The sequence below is a fragment of the Phaseolus vulgaris genome, chromosome 4, assembly GCF_000499845.2.
Source record: "Phaseolus vulgaris cultivar G19833 chromosome 4, P. vulgaris v2.0, whole genome shotgun sequence".
NCBI classification, from domain to species: domain Eukaryota; kingdom Viridiplantae; phylum Streptophyta; class Magnoliopsida; order Fabales; family Fabaceae; genus Phaseolus; species Phaseolus vulgaris.
This window is the reverse complement of record NC_023756.2, coordinates 26,007,159-26,016,827: the sequence shown is the minus strand read 5'-3', so window position 1 is coordinate 26,016,827 and position 9,669 is coordinate 26,007,159. Positions and strand designations below refer to the sequence as shown.

At 51.1% G+C, this 9,669-nt stretch overlaps 1 protein-coding gene across 1 annotated transcript; it reads left to right on the top strand.

Moving 5' to 3' along the window:
* Positions 1 to 1,040: 1,040 nt before the first annotated feature.
* On the top strand, positions 1,041 to 2,285 carry LOC137838554 (uncharacterized). Its single transcript, XM_068647800.1, has one exon. It carries the CDS (start codon positions 1,041 to 1,043, stop codon positions 2,283 to 2,285), a length of 1,245 nt encoding a protein of 414 aa, XP_068503901.1.
* Positions 2,286 to 9,669: the final 7,384 nt, after the last annotated feature.

Sequence of the window (9,669 nt, the reverse complement as noted above, 5' to 3'; positions counted from 1 at the left end):
TCCCGCGACCCCCAAGGGGTCCCAACGTCCCTTCCGACCGAGTCGCGAGACCCGCGTCCTCTCATCCTAGCCAACCACAACCAAACCCACCACAAACCAGCGCGGTGGTGAAACCTCTTCCAGATTACAAACGACTATACCCGTGGGCCTCCGCAACCTTGCTGGGTGAGACTTCATCCGTCAACTCCGATCGCGACATCCTTCGCCTCAAGAAAGGTGATAAGGAACACCTCTCCTTTAGCAAAGAGCATGATGACAAAGTGTTCGTGCGTCCTTGTCCTCCCGGTGAGCCCATCAGCACTGACGATCAGGGGAGCGACGACGCCCCCCTCTGCTTCATCTACACCACCATGTTCAAGAAGGTCAAGCTTCGGTTTCCCTTCACACACTTTGAGAGGGAGCTCCTGACCGAGCTTGACATAGCCCCCGCCTAGCTCCATCCCAACAGCTGGGCGTTCGTGCGGGCTTACCAGATCCTCTGCGCACACTTAGGACATCCGACCTCGGTGGATGTGTTCCTCTACTTATTCGAGGCGAAGGACCCGGGCGGTCGTCTATGGGTCAGCCTCAATGGGATCGCCGGGAGGTCCATTCTTTCTATCTTCCAACAATCCTATAAGGATTGGAAGGGGAAGTTCGTGCGTGTATGCTGCAACGATCAAGACCCTTCCCTTCTCGACGGGTTCCCCTTGTATTGGGTGAACAAAGGGAAGAAGGAGCTAAGCTTCAGGAAGGGTAGGGAGCCAGAAAAGATGGGGGAGCTCGACAAGGACTTGTGCGGCTTCTGGAAGAGAGTCGCCTCTTCCGGCGTGACCCTGTCGACTGCCTCCATCGTTTCCTTCGAGTTTTATGAAAGCCAATTGGACTTTCACATAGGTTTGCCCTTAAGCCTTCAAGTTTCCCTAGCTTGACTTTGCATTTTCTCATTCCTACTTTGATGTTGCTGTTCTACTTCGCATATGGTTTCAAACTCCTTCATGCATTATTACCTGTCAATTCTCTGTGCTAGTTGATAACTGTTGGCCCCCTTTGCAGATACGATGCTGGGACAAGATAGGATGGCTGAGCTACGCGCCATAGCTAGGTCCCATAAGCTTGCGGCGGGCTCTCAAACGATCCCGAATTCTGTTTCGGAGATCGCCGCCGCCCAGGGCCAATCCCCACCAGTTGGTCCACCCGCTGCTGCCGCTCTTCCAGCCCCCCAACGCAAAAAACTACCTCTTAAGAAGGCCAAAAGGAAAGCCCCCAGGGTAGTAACTGACGAAGAGGCGGATGAAAGCACCGAGGACGGGCTAATCTGCAAAAGGAAAAAGGTGGCGGTGAGCGAGCCCCCAGCAATTGAGAGCGCCGCTCCAAACTTCATCGAGAACCCCCCCAGCGCCTCCACACCATTCGAGTCCGCTGGGGATGTTCTCGTTTCAAACGCTTCAGTTGCTGAGGCCGCTCCTGAGCAACTTGCTGATACGCAAGCCTCCTCACAAGCTGCCGAGAAGCTGCCTGCCTCACCACCACGCCTCGAAGCTCCCCCCGCCGTCCAACCTTGCGAGGGTGGTGGTGAACACCAACCTTCGCCTCCACCAGCAACCTCAGGCCTCCCAGCCGCTCTTCAAGAAGCTTTGAAGTCCTTCGCCGTGCGCCTAAGTGCCATGGTTGACGATTGTCTTCCCCAAATCGTCGGCGAAGGGCTCAAAGACTCCTTGGAGAAGTTTGAGCTCGACAATCGGATCAACCAGGAGGTGGCAAGCACCGCGAAAGCTGAAGCCGAAAAGACCAAGTGCGATATGATGATGCAAGGCTTGGAGTTTTCGCGAGTTGAAAACGCCCTCAAGGACGAGCTCCAGAGCGTGCGACAAGACAACAAAGAGCTGCGCAAGAAGCTTCATGACAAACTCCAAGACGCCGTCGAGCTGGAGAGCAAGATCGTCCCTCTGTGGGAAAAAATTGCCGCGCTGGAGGAGGTAAAGAAGACTGACGCTCAGAAGATGGCCAACCTGGAGAAGAGGTCAATCGAGAGAGAGACCCTTCTGGGAAAGGTTGAGCAAGATCGGGATAACAGCGGGCTCAAGAAGAAGGCCAACGAGCTCGAGCTTGAAGTCACCCAGGTTCGTGAAGAGAACAGTGGGTTCAAGACGAAGATCGACGAGCTTCAGCTTGAGGCTGCCCAGGTTCTAACTTCCGGCTTTGGCGCTGCTTTGGAGCAGTTTGCTTGCAAATATCCTGACCTCGATCTTTCTGAGTTCTCAGTACAACGAGGTGGTGGACGGCAAGATCGTGCCCCCGATTGACTTATCTCCTTGAAAACTCTTATGCTTTACCTTGTTCTGTAATAATTTTCATTTTGTTCGAACTGTTCGATGCTCGTGTGCACATATATGCATATATATATATATATATAATCTTCTAATTTATCTGCTGCGCAATCAACTGGTTTAACTAACATAACTGGCGAAACTTACTCAACTGCATGAACTCAGCAATACTTGAACTTAACCCTTCACATACCGCTTCTAACTCGAGCAAATTGCTAACCTTATAACAAACTTTACAAGCTGTTAACTCAAAGTAAATTTGAGCAGCTATCAAGTCTTCAGCAATGGCATTCAATAAAACTTGTGAACTTAAGGTAACAAACCTTAACATAAAATCACTTACTAGGCAGTAGGTTTTAACTCAAACTAGTATTAAAATACAGTTTACCTGATCTGCCAAGTGAAGTGCCCCTTACTTCCGTCATTGCCTGGAACTCTTCTGATCTGGCACTCGCCGTACAACCCCTTCACTATCTCAACCTTCACGCCATAGGGTTCTGGCGATGTTACCTTTCTTCTTTGTATAACTTGATCATTGTTCCCTCATTTGGGGGTAAAGGCGCCTTTCGGATCCTTCTCTACCTCCCTGAGTTTTAGAACAATGATCTGGATAGCGAGGTGTTCTCTTCGAACCTACCTCAGTTATCCTTTATCTTCTTCCACCCTTCACGCCGTACCTGAACTCACTCTGAGGTGAGAAGGACTTTCTCTGGTGCCTCAACTTGCCCAGGGTGTACATCTCCTCCCCCCTGGATGCACTGAGGACTTTTAATCTTGCCTCAATCTGCTTACGCAAAGAGGCCTTTCAATCTGTTCTTGCCTTCACTCGCTTAAAGGCGAGGAGGACTTCTTCTCTTTCTCGCCTGCACTCGCTCAAGGGCGAGGAGAACTTCTTCTTTTGCCTCAAAATGCACGAGAGCGCTGAGGACTTTTTACACTACTGGTACCTCCTATCGCCGAAAGACGATGAGGTCTCTAAAATTTTAACTACTGCCACCGATCGCCGAAAAACGACGGGGACTTCAAAACCTTTAACTATTGCCACCGATCGCCGAAAAGCGATGGGGACTTTAAAACTTTTACTACTGCCACCGATCGCCAAAAACGATGGGGACTTTAAAACTTTTAACTCATGAAGCATGCAATATAACTTTGCTGTTGCCCTAGATCACGTACAAGTGATAAACTCTTTTTTCTAAAACTTTCGAAACAATAAGCATGCAAACTTAGAAGCTTTAAACTTTGAAAAACTCTTCTTTATTTGGTTGCCTCATTAAAAACCCTCCTTAGGGAAAAAAGAGTGCCCTCTTGAAATTGTTTTAACAGAAACTATTCAAATCTCTTCATATTCGTCTTTATTTACAAGGCTCTAACTGTAATACAACTTGAGATGTGTGGCGTTCCAAGTGCGAGGGATCGCCCCTCCTTCTAACGTCTCCAAGCGGTAGGCGCCATTCCCGAGCACCTCGGTTATTCTGAATGGTCCCGTCCACTTAGGCGATAACTTGTTATGCATCTCATACTGATGGGCCTTCCTCATCACCAGATTGCCACTTCTAAACTGCCTTGACATTACCTTAGAGTTGTACCTTCGCTCAATTCTTCTCTTTACTGCTTTGGCCTTCACTCTCGCCTCCTCCCTGACCTCATCCAGCAAATCCAGATTCATTCTTCTTTCTTCGTTCGAGTCTTCCGCCACAAAGTTCTGGAACCTCGACGAGCTTTCCTGGATTTCGACTGGAATCATCGCATCACATCCATAAACCAAACTAAACGGGGTCTCGTGGGTTCCTGACTACTCAGTGGTATGGTATGCCCAAACTATGCGGGGTACCTCTTCAGCCCACGATCCCTTAGCTTTCTCTAACCTTCTCTTTAAACCTCTCAGCAACACCCGATTGGCAGACTCCACTTGGCCATTCGTCTGTGGGTGCTCGACGGATGCAAACACCTGTTGTATTCCCACCTCTTCGCACAGCTTTTTCAAGAGGTGACTTGCAAACTAAGTCCCATTGTCTGACACCAGGCGTTTAGGCACACCAAACCGGCACACTATGTTCTTCCATACAAAGCTCTCGATCTTGTGTGCGGTGATCTGGGCCACTGGCTCCGCTTCGATCCACTTGGTGAAGTATTCAATCGCCACTACCAAGTACTTCATCTGCCTGACCGCCAATGGGAAGGGTCCCAGAATGTCAATTCCCCAAGTATGAAACGGCCAGGGGCTGTAAATTGACTTCAGCTCTTCTGGGGGTGCCTTGTGCCAATCGGCGTGCTGCTGGCATTGCTTGCAACGCTGGGCGTATCTCTTGCAATCTTCTTTCATCGTGGGCCAGTAATAACCTGCATGGATAGTCCTCGTCGCCAGCGATCGACTTCCAATGTGGCTCCCGCAAATTCCCTAATGGAGCTTAGCCATAATCCTCGTGCACTTCTCTCCGTGTATACATACAAGAAGAGGGTGTGTAAATCCAAACCTGTACAGCTCGCTGTCAATAAGGGTAAACTTGCTGGAGCTCTTCTTTATTTTTCTGGCCTCAGTTGAGTCAACTGGAAGCACACCATCCGCTAAATAACGTTGGTAAGGCGTTATCCACGTGTCTGGTTCGTGGACAGCGCAAAACTGCATCGATCTTGCCCCTTCCGCTGGGCGTGCTCTGACCCTCGACACCCTCAGAGTTTCCTGCGTTAGGGATCTATAACTTCTCGCCGGTCTTCCCATTGATCTATAAACATGGAGAACTTGGTGGTCTGCCACAAATGCTCGAGGCACTTTCAAAGTTTCTTGAATGACAGTCCTTTGCCTGCCCCCCTTGCCCGAACTGGCGAGCTTGGCTAGCAAGTCAGCTCGGGCATTCTGTTCTCTTGGCAAGTGCACCACTTCAAATAAAGTGAAAGATCTTCTTAGCTCTTGCACGTACTCCAAGTAGGCTGCCATCTGCGAGTCCTTGGCTTGGAACTCGCCAGTTACTTGCCCGGTGACCAACAGTGAATCGCTCTTGGCCATCAACACTCTCGCCCCCATTTCCTTAGCCAGCAGGATTCCGGCGATCAAAGCCTCATACTCTGCTTGATTGTTGCTTGCTTTGAAAGCAAACCTCAATGATTGCTCTATCAACACTCCGTTGGGCCCTTCCAAAATGACCCCAGCCCCGCTGCCCAGCTGGTTGGACGACCCATCAACTGAGAGTACCCAGCGAAAGTCACCCTCGGCGTTTTGTGCCACCTCGGAGGACAACTCGACTACGAAATCGGCGAAGACTTGCCCTTTGATCGATCCCTGGGGTTCATATTTGATGTCGAACTCTGAAAGCTCGACTGCCCACTTCACCATCCTTCCAGCCACATCGGGCTTCTTCAAAACCTTATGGATTGGAAGATCAGTCATCACCAGTACCGTGAAGCTCTGGAAGTAATGGCGCAGTCTCCTCACCGAGAATACAACCGCCAATGCTGCCTTTTCTAGGGCCTGGTACCTTACCTCTGGGCCTTGCAGCACCTTGCTAACGAAATATATAGGCCTTTGGATCTGATCCTGATCCTGCACTAACATTGCGCTGATCGCCTTCTCAGTTATGGCAAAGTACAGCCTGAGCGGTGTTATGAGTTGGGGCTTGCACAGAACTGGAGGGCTCACCAAATATTCCTTGAGCTTTACGAAGGCCTCCTCACACTCCTTTGTCCAAACAAACCTGTTGTTCCTTTTCAAACATTGGAAGTATGGGTGGCCCTTCTCTCCGCTTGCCGATACGAATCGGGACAGGGCGGCCATCCGCCCCGTGAGTTGCTGCACCTCCTTTACATTGGCGGGGCTCCTCATTGCCAAAATGGCGGCGCACTTCTCGGGGTTAGCCTCAATTCCCCTCTATGACAGGAGAAACCTAGAAATTTCCCTGCTTCTACACCAAAAACGCACTTTTCAGGATTCAGTTTTTGCTTGTACCTGGCTATCGTGATGAACAACTCTTCCAAGTCTGCGACGTGCTTGTCTTTCTCCAGGGACGTCACGACCATGTCGTCGACGTATGCCTGCACATTCCTTCCGAGCATGGGTGCGAGCACCTTGTCCATCAGCATTTGGTATGTGGCCCCTGCATTCTTCAACCCGAAGGGCATTACCCTGTAGCAATAACATAACCTTTCCGTCATGAAGGCGGTCTTCTCTTCGTCCATGGGGTGCATTTTGATTTGGTTGTACCCCGAGAAGGCATCCAGAAAACTAAGCAGCTTGCACCCTGATGCACTGTCTACCAGGGCGTCTATGTTTGGCAAAGGGTAAGAGTCCTTCGGGCAGGCCTTGTTTAGGTTTGTAAAGTCAACGCACATCCGCCATTTTCCGCTGCTCTTCTTGACCAGGACAACATTAGCGAGCCATTCTGGATATTGGATTTCCCTGATGTGGCCTGTTGCAAGGAGTTTCTGTGTCTCTTCTTTCATCGCCTGTCTCTTCTCCTCATTGAACTTTCTTCTTCTTTGGCGGATGGGCCTGACTTGGGGGTCCATTGCCAAACGATGGCACAAGAAATCGGGGTCGATTCCCGGCATATCTGAAGCAGCCCAGGAAAACGCATCCAAGTGTTTACTTATTACCTCAGCGATTTGGTCTTGCGTCTTGCTATCCAAGGTTCTTCCCAACTTAAACACCTTGCCGCTGATCTCCTTCTCGAGCCATTCCTCTACTGGCTGAGGTTTCCTTTCGCTGGCGATCAGCGCTCTCGCGATACCGGTTTCTCTGGCGATCTCTGAGCAGTTTCTTTCTCCCTTCCCGCTCTCCGGCCTCGCCTCTACACTCCCCATCGGCACATCGCCCTCGGCGACCACCTCTAACGCCGAATCCGAAACTCACCGGGGTTCGCGCTTCGGCTCCACGCCAGGGGGAGGCGTTGTGGTTACGTGGCACAAAGACCTCTTGTTCTTGAGGCTGTTTTCGTAACACTTCTTCGCCTCCTTCTGGTCGGAGCAAATAGTGATGATCATGCCCTCCATAGATGGTAGCTTGACCTTCATGTGCCTTGTCTAAGGCACAACTCCTGTTCTGTTGAGCGTTGGCCTTCCCAGCAGTATGTTGTACGCTGACGGGGCGTTTACAACAAGATACCTTATCTTCTCCGTTCGTGAGGCCAAGCCATCAGTGAAGGTCATCCTCAGCTCAATATACCCCATCACCTCCACTTGGTCACCGGAAAAACCGTACAAGCAACCCCCATATGGTCTTAGTTGATCAGGGGGCAGTTGTAACTTCTCAAAAGTTGGCCAAAACATCACATCTGCTGAGCTTCCTTGGTCGACCAGCACCCGGTGGACGGTCCTTCCCGCCGTGACAAGCGAGACCACAATAGGGTCGTTGTCGTGAGGCACCACGTCCCTGAGGTGCCCCTTGGTGAACGTGATGTCCACGTCGGGCGAGTGATCCTCAAAGACTTCCACTGACATTATCGACCTCGCGTACCTCTTTCGTTGTGACGCTGTGCACCCCCCGCCGGAGAATCCGCCAGCTATGGTGTGGATCTCGCCGTGAATAGGCACCTCGTGCTGTTGCCCTCCGCTGCTCGCCGGTTGAGACCCTGACGCTTGGTCCGCTTGCTTCTCTAGCAAGTAATCCTTCAAGAAACCACATTTGACTAGCTCGGCGAGCTGGTGTCCTAGAGCCAAACACGAGTTGATAGAGTGGCCAAAACTCTTGTGGAACTCGCACCATGCGTCTGGCTTTGGCCCCAAAACCTTCTCCGTCGTTTTGTCAGGCACTTTGAGCCTGGCAGCTATTTTTGGGATGGCGATCAAATCAGCCAAACCCATCACAAACTCATACCTTGGGGGGCGATTACTCTCCCTGAGGCGCCCTGGTCCCTTGCTCTTATTTTTCTTAGGGTCGTAAGGATGGCGTGTCCTTTGATCCCTCTTTCCCGCCGCCGCCTCCATTACCCTCTGCGGTTGTACCCTTGCTTGGGCGCACGGTTTAGTTGGGGCCACGTTTCCCCTCTTTTAGGTGACCTCGCTCTCGGCGGCGATGTGAACCACAACACGTCGCCGGATTTCAGCAAATGTGGCGGGAATCGGAGGTTTCCTTCAGCAAAGTTGGGGTGGCCCAGGGGTATAATTTTTGAAGTCTGGGGTAGGAACGGAGGCTCCTCCGGCGACAGGTGGAGTAGCCTGAGCCAGGTTAGAGCGGGAGGGTGCAGGCCTCTCAGCCTGGGAAGAAGAAGCACCAGGTGCTCGCGGTTGGTTGTGTGCTTGAGAGGAGGGGTTTCGTGGCGAGGGAGGAGGATTTGGGGTGATCTTTGAGCGAGCCATCTGCAAAGGAAGAAGAAAAGAAAAAGTGATCAGGGTTCGCAGAGGCTGACTCGATCGTGGAGGAAGGGTGAAAAACGAACGAACGAAGGTTTGTTGTAACGAAGACGAAGCCCTAAGTTACGAGAAAGGAGAAATAGAAAAAAACAACCCACAACGTATGCACCAGACAGTTAAAGGATGATGCGAATCGGTTAAAATGCAGGAAAAACCAGCAGAAGAAGTAAAGGAAGTACCTTTTTGTGATCGGAAGAGTGATGAAGGATGTTGGTGATTCAGGAGGTTGAAGAATGTCGAGAGCTTTTGCAGAAGAAAGTTGAAGAGTCTGAGAAAACGAAGAAGTGATGGAACAGTGAAGAGAAATGGGTTTAAGGGTTTTTTTTGAATGGGTTTGGGAAGCGCAAACGACAATTGAAGGCAGCCGTTGATGAAGCCACGTGTCGAGCGATGGGAGGAGTGTTTGGTGGAGCGTCAGGAAAGCAGAAAGTACAACCGCTTGGAATTCTGCGCCAGCGCCACGTAGATCGGTATTGACGTGACTCCTTTAGTCTTTTCGCTGGACAAGTCTTCGCTTAAGACTGGGGGGCTTGTGTACCGCCCTAGTGGTCGGAAGTGATGACGTGGCACCAAGCTACGGTATAGGCGTGTTAACGAGGCGCCAGGTTGGCAGAAGGGAAGGAAGTCGGGGGGCTCGTGAAGTCGCTAGCTATTAAGTTGGCGTGCTCCGATCTCCAGCGCACCAGAACCGGCGGTCACCGGGTTAAAGTTGAAGTCGCCAGATATGAATTCAGGCGACCAAGTGATTAGAGATCGCCGGAGCAAGCCCATCGCCAAAGATGAAGGTGGTGCAGATTATGAAGGCGGCCGGCGAGACCACAGGGAAGGTGTGTACGAAGGTACCCTAGCTCGCCAATCCAGTAGAGATCGCACTCCAGGACAGCTATGCACTGAGTAGTATCATGCATAAGTAACTTAGCCAAAGGAGAGTCAGAAGCAGCGCCCAGGTCAAGGAGGCTCCAGATGATGGCACGTGTACGGCTGGATGCGAGCCACGTGTCCAGGTGTGTAACTG

Coding starts and splice junctions, on each gene's coding strand:
- LOC137838554 (XM_068647800.1), top strand. CDS start 1,041: ATGCTGGGACAAGATAGGATGGCTGAGCTACGCGCCATAGCTAGGTCC.